This window comes from Antechinus flavipes, chromosome 4 (assembly GCF_016432865.1).
Source record: "Antechinus flavipes isolate AdamAnt ecotype Samford, QLD, Australia chromosome 4, AdamAnt_v2, whole genome shotgun sequence".
In the NCBI taxonomy this organism is placed as follows: domain Eukaryota; kingdom Metazoa; phylum Chordata; class Mammalia; order Dasyuromorphia; family Dasyuridae; genus Antechinus; species Antechinus flavipes.
The window spans coordinates 7780352-7794086 of NC_067401.1; the positions used below are offsets into that span (position 1 = coordinate 7780352).

The following is a 13735-nucleotide window of genomic DNA, read 5'->3' on the forward strand; positions in this document are numbered from 1 at the left end:
TCAGCTTTTACTGGGACCTGGCGGGTGCCGAGCACCGGGGGAAGCGTCCGGAAACCGGGCGCCGGGGGGAGGGGGGAGACATCCTGGGGCACGGGGGCCGACGGGTCAGCGGGGCCTGAAGAAAGTGCCCCCGAATCGGGCTGGGGGCAGCCCCCCCTGCTTTGAGGCTGCCTCACGTCCACGAGGCGTTCTTCCGCGGCCTTCAGGCCTTTGAACCCAGGCTGGGCGCTGGGCTCGGCTCGGGGGCTCTTGCGGTGAAAGCGGGGGTGCGCTCATCAGGGTCCCCCCGCGTGGGGCGGGGCTGCAGAGGCCGCTCCCCCCCGGCTCCGCAGCTCTCGCCTGCTCCGCGGCGCTCAGCCTGTAGGGGGCAGCAAAGAGCAAGGAGCCGAGCCGCGGGGGAAGGCGGGGGGGGGGGGGGGGGGGGGGGGGATGCAGGCAGGCAGCCGCGCCCCTTCCTTGGGCTCAGCCCCGCCAGCCCCCTCCCCTTTCTCCTCGCCTCGGATCACGGGGTGTTGAGAACGCCCATTCCCGGCCCGATCCGAGGTCCTGGGGCGTCTGCCGGGGGGCAGAGAGTGTATCACTCCAAACCTGGCCCCCGGGTCGCTTAATGCCCGGGCAGGCCGGGACCCCCCCAGCCCAGCTGGGGCCGAGGGCTTCAATCAGCCTCTTACGGCAGGACGGGGTTGGGGAGGGATGCCCGGGGCCGTGGCGCTGTCGGGAGCTTGAGGGCCTGGGACAGGATGGAAGCAGGGGGAGAGACGCGGCAGAGAAGGCCGCCCAGGCAGAGTCACCGGAGAAACAGTCCCAGGGAATTACTGGGGGGAAAGGCAACGGAGGAGATGGAGGACAAGGAGCACCGGGAAAGGTTTTAACAACCGGCTCTCCGAGGGGGCGGGGGAGGAGAACATACACCCCATCTCTCAGTTTAACCTCCATCACTTTCTTAAGTCAGGACAATGAATCGAGGCCCATTTGTCATGTTTGCGGATGTCTGATCTGTAAATGCTCCCACTGAGCGGCCGCTGGGGTGAGCCAGGACCCCAGGTCAGCGAGAGCCAGAGCTGGGAAAGGTCCTTGGTGACCTTGGAGAGGCCCCTTGGTGTGGAGCGGGAACAGAGGCCGCCTCAGAGGTTCCACCTGCTCCTCTCCCTAGGTGGTGATTAAGCGGGCAGGTGGCGATGAAAGAAGGGACTCATTGCATGAGCTCCTCCTGACCCAAGACAGGCTGGCCTGGCCTCTGGCTCCTTGTCATTCAGCCCCCTGTGGCGGCATAGAGAGCGTTCTTGTTGAGCTGCAGGACAGGCTGGGCCATGGCTGGGGTCCCTTCCCACTCCGGGGGTTCGGGATTCTGTGAATGTGTTTCCCCCAAACAGAGCCTGGGGTGGGCTCGGGGTGGCCCTCGGTAAGCTCAGGAAGAAACACTTGTGCCGTTCCCCACCTCATGGAGCCAGGTTCGCCAGCCCAAAGCCTCGATGGAATTGATAATAATAATAATAAAATTACCCTTGTCTTGCTGTAAGATTTTCCTTTTTAATTCCTCCTATTTCCCAAAGTATGAAGTTCCTTTAATACTCTTCATAAATATGATGAATTCTGGGAGAAAAAAGTATATATATAATATATATTAGTAGAAGAAATTATATATTCCTGAGTATGTCTTTTCTTACTTCTTTGTAAATCATTCTTTGGTTTTGCTCCTACTTTGTTTACTTTATTCTTTTTTCTCCCTTTCATCCCCGTCCCCAAGAAAGCTACAGTTGAGGAAAGACACACACACACACACACCCCTTTCCTATCCTCCCCTGACCCAAGGGTCCTTCCCTTGTCCACCTTCCCTCACCCTGTTGCTTCCCCATCCGCCCATCCCTCCCCCCAATTTCTTTATAGATTTTGGAGCGTGCTGTACTCCTCCTGATTAAGTATGTAGTGTTGCCTATTAAACCCACTCCCAATGTGAAGAGGTTTTCAGAACTGAGCCCTTCCCCCTCCTCTAATACCTCTGTACCTCGTTTGTATAACACGATTACTGTTTTTGCCTGAACTCTGCCAGTCTTTCTTCTGAGCTGCCCTATTGTTGATGTCCGTTTTAAACACATGATGTGTATTTTTTATGGAAGAAAAAACCATAAACCATATGGAATTCCTTGAAATGTATCTTTGATATTGACTCTTACATGTTAAATTTTCTGTTAAGTTCAGATTTGGTTGATAGAAAATCCTGAAAATCTACAAGTTTGTTGAATGTCCATGTTTTCCTCATTCAATATTAAGGATAATTTTGCAGGATGTGATATTTTGGGGCCACAGGCCACTTCTTTAGATTGTCAGTAGACAAGATTCCAGGACATACTGTAGTCTTATATTGTGGCTGCTGCTAAGTTCTATACAATTCTCATTGTAGCTCCAATGTATTTGAATTGGGTTTTGTTTTGTTTTTGTTTTTCCCTTGTTTCCTGCAAAATATTCTCTTTGATCTAGAGCTTTTGATATTTGGCAATAATGTCCCTGTGTGTTTTCCACAGAAGATCTTGTTGAGGTGGTGATTGGTGGTTTTTTTTTCCTATTTCCCCTCATATTCTATCATTCCAGGACAGTTTTCTTGGATTATTTCCTGTATTATCGTGTCAAGGTTCTTTTTTTGGTCACAACTTTCAGGCAGTCCAGTTATTGTTAATTTTCTCCTCGTGATCTGTTCTCCAGATCTGTCATTTTCTTTAAGATGTTTCACATTCTGTTCCATTTTCTCATTCTTTATCATCTGTTTTGTTATTTCTTGATCTTTCAGAGCTTCACAGACTTTCTCTTGCCCAGTTCTAATTTTCAAAGAATTATTTTCTTCTTTAAGATTCTGTATCTCCTTTTTTAGTTGAATAACATTTTTTTCATGATCTTCTTGTTTTTTCTTGGATGGTTTTTAGTTATTCATTTTTCCTCAGTGTTTCTCATTTGATTTTTCAATTTTTTTTTTTTTTTTAGTTCTTCTATAAATTCTCTGTGGGCAGGAAGCCATTTCACATTATTCTTTGGGGTAAAAGCTTTTTTTTACTTCCATGTCCTCTGAAGATGAACCTTGGTCTTTCCTGTTCCCATAATATGTTTCTGTGGTTGGGTTCTTTTTTCTTTTCCAGTTTATTTTTTTTAATAAGAGGTATTAGTGTAAACACCTCTAATCCTAAAATAGAAGGGGATGGTGGCTCAAGCTTTCTTCTGCTTTCTCCTCTGACCAGGAACCCCAAACCAAGTACTCCATTCTCCTGTTAGTGCCTATAGTGAGTAGCATCCCTGCCTTCCTCTGCCCCTTCCCCCATTCCCAGTGTGCTGCTTCCTTCCCTTTCCATTCTGCTTCCCTGACTGGGGCCTGGCTGAGGTTCCCTCAGTCTTCCAGGACTCAAACCTCCCTCCACCAACTATTGGGGAGGCGAAAGTCTCTGCAGTTCCTGCTGAGTTCCAGGTACACCCAGCTAGCTCCAGGGGTCCCCACTGCTATTACTGTGGAGCTAGCCCCGGAGGTGTTTGCACTTCTCTCAGATTAATCCCAGTCTGGGGTCCTTCTTCTGATCTTCTTAAATTGTATCTGCGGCTCCCTGTTCTGCCCAAGTCTTCTTGAGTTTTCACCCATCTCTGTTCTCCTTGAGGCACAAATTTGTTCTATTTGGGGGGAAAATCGGGAGAGCTTGAAATTTACTGATCTACTCCACTGTTTTCCCAGAATCCTTCTCCTCGGTCTCAGATCTTGTATCATGAAGAACAAGACTAAGGATTCATCATTCAGAAGAGGTGGGGGTGGAGGGAAACATTAACGACTTCCTGAAAAGTGATTCTTTCCTCCCTGAAATCTAAATTATTTCACTGATTATTTGAGAATATAAGTGATTTGGAAATAGCCTAGAATTTCTGGGAAAACTAAAATGTCAGAACTATATCCAACAAGCATTTCTGAGCACATACTATGTGAAAAGCAGTTTTCAAGAAGGCTTTTTAATTGAGATCCAGTTATAAGTTTCTTCATTCAATGGCCTCAAATATGTACAAATTAGCATTCTTGTAGGTATAGTGCATGGATGATAATTATCAAATGCATGTTCTCCACTTCTCCCATTTATTTCCAGTAAGAGTCCCCACCAGGTCTTATTTGATTCCTTGCTTTCAGTCCTATCGTCATTTGGGGTTTTGTTGGCCGAGATACTAGAAGGATTTGCCATTTCCTTTTCAGCTCATTTTATAGATGAGGAAACTGAGGCAAATAGGGTAAAGGGACTCGCTCAGGGTTACACAGTTGGTGTCTGAGACCTGGTTTTATCTCAGAGAGAGGAGGCTTCGCGACTCCAAGCCCAGCACTCTGCACGGTGAAGTCACTAGCTGCTTATTAGCAGGATGAAAAAGGATGATGTTTTGATAGAAATGAGGGAGGGCTTGTGATAGAAAAAAATTAAGATAATTTGGGTGATAAATTCTTGATTTTCTATTCATCTTATTAAGAAAATGAGGCGTCCTCTGTTTCCTTATTGATATTGAGGAGACTGATTAGGTTTTCATTTCTAATCCATTACCTCTTAGCTCTAGATTAGCATCTGCAATATCCGTTCAGGTTTAAAAAGCGCTTTTCTGGGAAGTAGGAACCAAACCGAGTAACCAAGGAAGTGTTTCTAATTTAAGAAAGCTTAGTGCTTTCAGAAGCCTTTCTCTCTCTTCTGAGCTTAACATCTAAAAGGAGCATTGTGCACAGCAGTATTATATATGAAATTGTGACTTTCCATTTTTTACCATTTCCGTTTCTTAAAGCATATAATTAAGCACAACTGCCCCACGGGTCTGTACTTCCTGCCAAATCTCCTTCTGTTCTCTTCTTTGCATTTGTTTAATCTTTTCAGCCTTTTGGGAAAGCATCATTATTGCTAACCTTCCCTTCCCACCTTCAATTTAAAGTAGAACCTAAAGAAAACCATCGGGACAAATAAACATAGTCAGGCAAAATACTTCTACCCAGCAGCGTTGCCCAAAACTGCGTGTGTCTCTTTCTGCGCCGTCCGCTCCGTCCAGAAGTGAGTCAGTGCTTCATCATCCATCCCATGGAGAGCCGGGTGCTCGTTGCTCCCAGCAGAGTTCTTAAGTCTTCAGGAGCCAGTTTTTGTTGCCCTGTTCTTGTCCTCATACAAATTGTTCCAATTCTACTCGTTTTGATTGGTACCTGTTGATGCTTTCCAGGATTTCCTGTAATCAGTTAAGCCACATTTATTAAGCACCTACTATGTGGTATGCATTGTGCTAGGCCCTGAGGATACAGAGAGAGGCAAAAGGGTTCCTGCCATTTTTCCTCCATAAGATGATCCCCAACTTAGGGGCAGCTAGGTGGTGCATTGGATAGGGCACCACCCTGAATTCAGGAGGCCCTGAGTTCAAATCCGGCCTCAGACACTTAACACTTCCTAGCTATGTGACTCTGGGCAAATCACTTAACCCCAATTGCTTCAACAAAAACAAAAAGAAAGAAAGAAAGATGATCCCCAACTTGGTCGGATAGGTCAAGGCCATTCATGATTGTGGGCTTATTTCTTTTGCTTTTTGTGGGCTTGTAACCCAAGATTTCTGCTTATTTCTAGTAGAAGCTTCTAGATATCGACTGACCCAGTTTGAGGGCCTCATACCTAAACGGTTTCTGACTTTTTGGAATATTTTTTCTCCGACTCGGAGGCCGCAGATTTGGGCAGCGATGCTCTGAGGAATTTTCATTTGGGTGTTACTTTCCTGAGGCAGCTGGCGAATTCTTTCCAGTTTCCTTTTGCCCCTTGGCTTTAGGAGCCCTCAGTGGCTTCCATTTTTGAATCCTGCAGTACATGAGCCTTTTTTAGATTTTTTGATCGTGGTGTTGAACACAATTTTCCTTATGGTCTCCCCCGGGCAGTCAGGCATCCTTAGGAAATATGACAAAAGGAGTTTATTAGCTCAGCCGAGGGGGCTGGGCTGTGGGACGGCTGCCCACCCTGAGTTCAGACTGCCCACCACTTTTGTGGACAGGCAGGAGCAGCCTCCGTGTCAGGGCCGCTGGGTTTTACTGGGTATCATAATTAGGAGGGGATGGTTTCCATGCGCCTGTGCTCTTGGCAGACTAACAGTCCCATGCCCAGAGGCCCTCCCTCTGCCCCAGTGGCTTTCAGGAGACCAAGGAGTCTCACTTGGCCCATTTACTCTGCTCTTTTTTCAAGATCATTCCTTGTTGTCTTGATCTACTCTGCTCCCAGAGTCTGTTACTTGCGACCCCTGTTTCCATTTCCCTAGGGCTTGACTATGATGGTGACCTTTTGCCAACCTCATGCTCAGGCCCTTCTGTAGACAAGCTAGGGGAGCCTTCATCAGCCACTTGGGGGAGACGCCAATGTCCAGCTGCCTGTCCTCCTTGGAGGCAGCTCTGGGGCTCATAGCTTTCGGGACCCATGATTTAATGGGGGCTTCTGTGAAGAGCCAAGGCCCAGGGCACGGGCTGCAGAGAGGTCTCCTCAGTCCTTGAGTGCACAGAAGAAGGGACAACTTTGACTGCTTATGAGCCCCTTGTGGTTCCTGTGCTAGGTGCCAGCCAAATGGGGGGGATGAGAGGAAAAGACAGGCTACCCCGAGGCATCAGCCATTCCAGATGGTGACAGGGTAACATGGGGCAACAGTTCCTCTGCATGGTGACAGAGTGCTATGGGACAGCAGCCCCTCCACATGGCAACAGGGTGCCACAGGGCAGCAGCCCCTTTCCATGGCACAGGCAGAGTGGCCACCACGTGGTGTCAAAACAAGCAGCTCCTCTCCATGGGGCCGGCTGCCTTCCCTTCCCACCTTCCCACAGGTTGATAAGCAACAGCCTGTCTATGCTTGGAATACTAAAGGGCATTATGACCGCTGCCTTCAGGAAGCTGGAGAAAATCCCAAGAAGGGAAATGAAATGATGGAAGGAACAGCAGACAGCAGGGAGCTGCAGAGGGAGGCAGCGGGGAGGCCAGGAGGGCCCCATTATGAGGCGCCCAGACCAGCTCCCTCATTCAACCAAGGACGGGCCTGGGAGTCCAAGAGGAAAAGGGACTTGGCTGCAATGATTGGGGTCAGGCCTGAGGCGCTCTGTCTCACCTCACTGCCTCGAACCTTTCCAGGGAGGGACGTGTAGCAGACAAGGAAGAGGGAGGGAGAGAAGGCAGATTTTCAACCATCAAAAAACATTTTTACTTTTCCCAAAAAGACAGTTTTACCTCTCTGAATCATTAGCTTGGAATTAATGCCCCAGAAGCAGGGAGCAGTGGTCAGCTACCATGACTAACAAGGGGATTTGCTGGAGGAAGACCAGAGTCTCTGTTGGCAGTTTGCCCCCTGACCCCAGATATCGGACCAAACGATCCTTAGAACCAACTCCTAGTCAGGCTGTGATACAACTCAGTTGTACGTCAGCCTCCATTCTTGTCTCAGCTTAGCCCGACCAGCCCAGAGCTTGTTTTGTCCCATGTGAGGCTTATCTTAATCTGCTTATTAGAAGTAAGAAATCTTATCAGAGGCCATTTTATTGTCACATAGCATGTGTCTGCCTTATGAATTGCTATTGCGCTTTCACAGGAGCCTAATATAATTTGTTGTTGTTTTTTTTTAATTTCAGGATGTTGTGTGGGGATTAAACTCTTTATTTACCGTAAGTATAATCATGAATTTCGTGTGACTTTTTGTTGATTCTCCTGCGTACTAATTTTAGACATTAGTCGAGCACACGCCGGTTTTCCAGTTGTCTGTGATTTCCTCGGCACCGGAAACTTCCAAGTTAAGTGACTTGCCCACGCTCACCCTGCTAGTGTATGTACACCAGCACCATCGCCGAATGGCCTCCACTGCCTCGGTGTCCGTCGCCCTGCCTGTCCAGTCTTTCTGAGGCCGCCTGGCCCACACACGTCCCCCTTCCCACCCCAGCGCCTGTGCTTGCATTTGGAGTCTGCGGCGTTTTCACACAGTCCCGTAGGAACTCGGCTTTCCACAGTGGCTGCTGGTCAGTTTCAGAATTAAAAAGGAAGCCCCCGCTGTGGGCCCTGGAAGTTTTCTGATCCACCCTGCTTCCTTTAGCTGCATTAGGCAGCTTCTACATCAACTCACAATCTTGAGTGTCATGTAAAGTTCTCTTTTAAAGGCCTTGTGGGTGACAGAGAATTGAATGATTTCCCATGACATTCTACTCGTCAGCACATTGAAGGTGCTCCGGCCCAGGAATTTAATAGCACTTCCTGCTGAGATCCGACCCTCAGCAATCCTAGGAGGAAGGAGAAAGTGGACAAGAAGAATGATATGGACTTGATTTTTTGAAATGTTTTCAGGCAGAAAAGCCATCATTTTGTGGTGAATCTTTATCTCTGTCTCTGGCCCTTGAATTCTAATGCCTTCTCTTTCTTCCTAGTTCCGATTTCTCTTGTCTACAGCTCATTTGTACAAGCTGAGAGCAGGAACTGTCTTTTGCCTTTATTTGTGTCCCTAGTGCTGAGCACAGTGCTTAGCACACAGTAGGCACTTAATAATTGTTTACTAACTGACCAAAGGAATTACTAAGTGTTTACTAAATGCCACGTGCTGCACTAAACACCGGGGATGCAAATACTAGCAAGCAAGACCACCCTTTCCCAGTTTATATCCTACAAAGGGGAGGCGCACAGAAAGGCGAGGGGAAGGGAGAAGAGATGGATGGGGGGAGTTACGAGGAAGTGGGGAGGGGTCTGATTCTGAGCAAAACAAGGCAAAAGCAACCAGCAAGCATGGCGTAGGTCCTATGGTCCAAGGACTGGGCCAAATCCTGGGATACAAGGAAACATTCACCCCGCCCCCCACCCTTCTTTAAGGAACCCACATTCTAGTGGGAAAGGCTACCTACAGAATAATACAGAATAGATGGGGAATTGCCTTAGAGGAAAAGGTGCCGGCAGGCAAGGGTTCTTGGTAAGGAGGATGTGACTCTAAGCACTTCCTTAGATGACTTAATTGTGCAAATTGGACGATCTGATGGTTTAGTTTTGCATTCATGCATTTGTTCTTCAGCCTACACTGAGCTGATTGAGAACTTTGGCCAGATGGGGCTGGTTGAGGCTGGCTTTTCTGCCCTATCCTTGTGTTTGGTGTCCTTTTGTTGTGTTTTTAAAAATGGATGTTACTCTAAGGAAATGCAGAGAACAGATAGTTCCTGAAGAGTGGCCTGCTGCCATGGCTGTGAAAAAGTCAGATATTTCAAGGATCCTTCAGAACCAAGCAGCAGACTCTGCCCTACAAGAAGTAAAGGGGGGGCAAGAGCTAAAAAACAAAACAAAACACCGAGAACTGACAGTCCGGTTAATTCTCAGAAAAGAAGCAGAAACTCCACAGGGACACGGCAGCAGAGGATTGTTACTGATCCCTCGGCAGACTGGCGTAGGCTTCTTGGATTAGGAAGAGCATCAAGAAGACCATGGGAAAACCAGCTGCTGAGAAGGAAAAATGCTCGTCACGGACGCAGCAGTGCAAAAACTAGGGGACTTTGGGAAAAGGTCATTTTCACTGCCAAAACTGCCCAAAACCACGATCACAAACAGCCCAAGTAAAGCCTGTGAGATCTGGACATCTTCCTCAAAGCCCTAGAAGCTTTGTCCTCCATCTGAGAGAATCACGACCTCTCGTACATATATTGATGATAAACTGAAAGACAGACCTGTTCTGAAATTACATGTTAGGGTACAACAGAATAACTCTGTACCATGCCAAGTGCCACGAACAACTGGGAGATTTACCCAAACAATGGAAATAGACATTTTACAGTGGCCTGGAAGCGCGAAAGCCCTTTGAAAACCTAGTAAAAGCTCAAAATAATAGCTTATATTTACATAGTATGTTATCTCCATTCTCCAGGTGAGGCTTTTGCTTCAAAGGGATCACAGAAAAAAAGAAAAGCTGTTTAAAAATATTTCTAGCAGCACTTTTAATAGCATTAAAAAATTGTCAACTTCCCATTTTCATTTGGGGAGTAACTGAATAAATTATGGTATATGGTTTAAGCATCAAGACTATATTAATAACATAGAAAGAAGGTAAAGCTAGGTGGTGCAGTGGATAGAGCACCAGCCCTGAAGTCAGGAGGACCTGAGTTCAAATGTGATCTCAGACACTTAACACTTCCTAGCAGGGGGACCCTGGGCAAGTCACTTAACCCCAATTGCCTCAGCAAAAAAAAGAAAGAATGTGGTAGAACTCCTTCTTTTTTCCTATTTTCCCACATATTTTCTATAATGTTGTGAGTAATTGTACTTTAAATATTTGAACGATTTTGTTTATAAACCTGTCTGCATCCAAGGTTGCCCACTCCTCTTTCCTTCCCCACTCCCACCCCCAGGGGAGTTCATTTATGGCTTCTTCAGTTTCTTTTTCTGATTTGGGTTATTTAACTCCTCTATTTCTTGTTCTGTTCATCTGGGCATTTTATAATTTTGTAAATATCATCTATTTTATTTAAATTATGAGTTTTGGGCACATTAACTGGGCAAAATCGTTTCTAATAAGTTCCCTTTGTGGTGAATTAACCTTTTTTAAATTTTCAATGCTAGTAATTTGGGTTTTTTTCTTTCTTTTAACCAAATTAACTAATAGGTTTTTTAAAGTTTGTATACTTTGTGGAGGTTTAAATGTTTCTAAAGAAGTGTATACCCGTACCCCTGGAGTCCTCTTGTACAGTCAGGGTTTCTAAGAAACCACAGGAGTGAAGAAAACTTTGGCAGAGGCAGGCGGTGGGAGGACCCACATTAAAATCACCCTCCTGACACTTGCTGGCTTTGGGGACTGTGACAGGCAAATCCCAGGGGGATCTAGAGTGTGCATCAAGGACATGATTTTCACTGAGATTTCACCCGTAGAGTAATACATTTTTGCCCTGGTTTTTGTACAGTCATTCTGCCTAGTGATTTAAAGGGATTGTCTCTGCAAAGTGATTTGACGCCTAATCTTTGGTTGGGACCACAGCGCTGAGTCCAAATATCCCTTTGGGAGAAGGAGGCGCATTTTACAGAGAAGTCATAGATCACACGGTGTCCCAAGAATCCATCACAATGATGTGTTGAGGAGAATACATTTGGCATTTGTTTGTCCTTGAAGAACTTAGAAGAGCAAACCTAACTAATTTCCCCCCTTCCCTTTATTCTGCCAGTCCCTTCTATACCCAGCCCTCCTGAAGCAAACTCTGGGGTTTGGGAGTTTTGTCTTGTTTGGGTATTAGGCCACATTTCTAGCCCCCAAAAAAGCAGAATACTAAGTGAATTGGTCCAAAAAAAAAAAAAAAAAAAAAAAAGGAAGTAAATATACTGTCAAAACAGGGCTTTTATTAAGTCTTACAGTTAAGAAATTTCCATTTTCTTTTCTTAGATTAATTTCTACTTATCCCCCTCCCAACATTTGAAGTGCCCCTAAGGCTCACAGAATAATTGCTTTTCTCATTTGAATTAGAATTTGCACATAGGTCCTTTGATCTTAGGGCATTACTTTTCTACTACACCTTTGTCCAGTTATCTGAGAATCACGTGACCCTTGTGATGTCCATTTTCCTATTGAACGGAGAATTCTAAGTTAGCATAACAGGAAGGCGGGGCCTTTTCTTCCCTTTCTCCTTCTGAATCAGGTCCGGGGTCCCTTGGGGTCCCCTGTAGTTCCTGTCATCCATTACTTAGAGGAAAATGACATTCACAAACTCATCATTTCTCTTGGTTTTAAGGACCTTTTGAATTTTGATGATCCTTTGAATATTGAAGCAGCGGAACACCATCTGCGGGACAAGGTGAGTCATTGCCTTGGTGAACAAGTAAACCTGATTGTTTTTCCTGGTTTCGGGACTGTAAGCAAACGAATCTCTTCCTGTTTCAGGAACGTTAGGTCTTCTACTGAGTATAAAATCATAAGCTGAGTGACTGTGGAATCCTTAGAGATCATCTAGCCTATCTGCCCCCGTATGTTACAGAGGTGGAAACTGAGGCCCAGAGAAGAGAAAAGGGGATGTACCCCAGCTCATAGTAACAGCTCCTCCACAGTCCTAATTTCTCCTGAGAATTTATTATGACTGTTACGGAGCCTGTTGTAAGCAGCTACATGTCTGTCCAAGAGCCTTCTCGGAGGTAGCCAAGCAGTCGAGACCCTGCAAAGCCAGGTCGCCAGGGTCCCTGCATTACCCAGAGCCCTCGCTTGTTGAGCTTGGACCTGAGCCTGGATGGCTGCTTTGCTGGGGATCGCTTTGATCACAACTCAAGGCAGTCTCCCAAAACACAGAAAGAAGGCCAGCGAGGAAGTGGCCACCCTGTGAAACCTGAGGACCTTCCTTGATGTTTTTTTTAGTTTTGCATTTCTTTACTCTTACTTCATGACATTTTTAAAGAATTTTTTTAAAGATTAAATGTTTTATTGAAAACACAAAACTGAACGCCAATGGAACCGCCCACACTTGTTGCAATTTGCACTCAACTTAATTTCAATTAATAAAATGTCATGACTTTTTTCCCAAGTCTCTTACTACCCATACACCCAAATTGTGTATAGTTATACAAAATAAATCAAAATCTTAGTTGTGTACAAGAATAGGTCTGATTTGGGGCAGCTAGGTGGTGCAATGGGTAGAGCACCGCCCTGAAGTCAGGAAGACCTAAGTTCAAATTTGACCTCAGACACTTCACACTTCCTGGCTGTGTGACCTGGGCAAGTCACTTAACCCCAACTGCCTCAGTACAAAAAAAAAAAAAAAATAGTTCGGGTCTGGTTCTGTATATCTGCTCCATCACCGTTCTGACCCAGGAATTCTGAATTCTCAGCCTTTTGAATTCAAGATTGGTCACTACTGAAGTCAAAATTGCGACTCTTTCTCCCCCCCACCTCCTCTTCCCACTATTCTTGTTTGGTCACTGTGTTTTGGTTAACTTCATTTTGCATCAGTTCATATAAGACTCTGTATTTCTCTGAATCTGGTATGTGACTTATTTCTTACTGTACAGTAAAATAACTCTGAATTCAAAAACCATTTATTGAGCACCTACTGTGTGCCAGCACTAGCCTAAGCACCGGGAATACAGAGAAAGAAAGAGCACACAGTCCAACAACCTATAGGTGTACTTACTGGGTTTCCAATTTTTTGAAACAGCAGAAAGTAGAGCTAGAAATCTTCCTGGACTTGACTTTCTGTCCTTGTCCTTGGAGTACTCGCGTAATAAGTGTCACTGAGCCAAAGGATAAGGATGATTTAGTGACTTTCTGGTATGGATGCGGACTGTTTCAGGAATGGCAGGTGAAGGCTAGCCTACCAGGAGGGCACATTCAGACCCCATCCTCCCACAGCCCTTCCCCCAGTGGTTATTTCACTCTTTTGTCGGCTGGCCCATCCTATGGGGAGGAAGTCGAACCTCAGACCTGGCCTGCCTTGGCTCTGGTCAGCCAGCCTTTATTTCCAGAGCCTCTGTGTCTCTCCTGGCAGAGACAAAGCATGAGTCAGGCCTTCCTCCTGAGGAGTTTCCATTCTAAAGAGAGGAGAGAAGGGTTTATGTGGAGAGAACAAATACAAGATGGCTCGAGAGGACGAGCAGGAGCGTTTGGGGGGATCAGGAAAGGCTTCCGGCAGAAGGTGGAGTGTCTGAGGCAAGGGCATGGGGCCAGGTCCCTCTGGTCCTGTAGACGAGTCATGGGTAGTTTTCAGCCTTTCCTTTCTCTCTGTTCACTTCTATCCTGTTCATTCTGAGCTAAG

The 13735-nt window shown here is 46.2% G+C and overlaps 1 protein-coding gene across 1 annotated transcript in view; it reads left to right on the plus strand.

The window, feature by feature from the left end:
• The window catches only part of UBE2F (ubiquitin conjugating enzyme E2 F (putative)), an 85620-nt gene that overhangs the window by 66440 nt on the left and 5445 nt on the right, over nucleotides 1–13735 (plus strand). The window contains exons 8-9 of the mRNA XM_051999270.1: nucleotides 7625–7657; nucleotides 11729–11791. Of these exons, the coding sequence (XP_051855230.1) occupies nucleotides 7625–7657; nucleotides 11729–11791 (96 nt within the window). The remainder of the gene's footprint in view (nucleotides 1–7624; nucleotides 7658–11728; nucleotides 11792–13735) is intronic.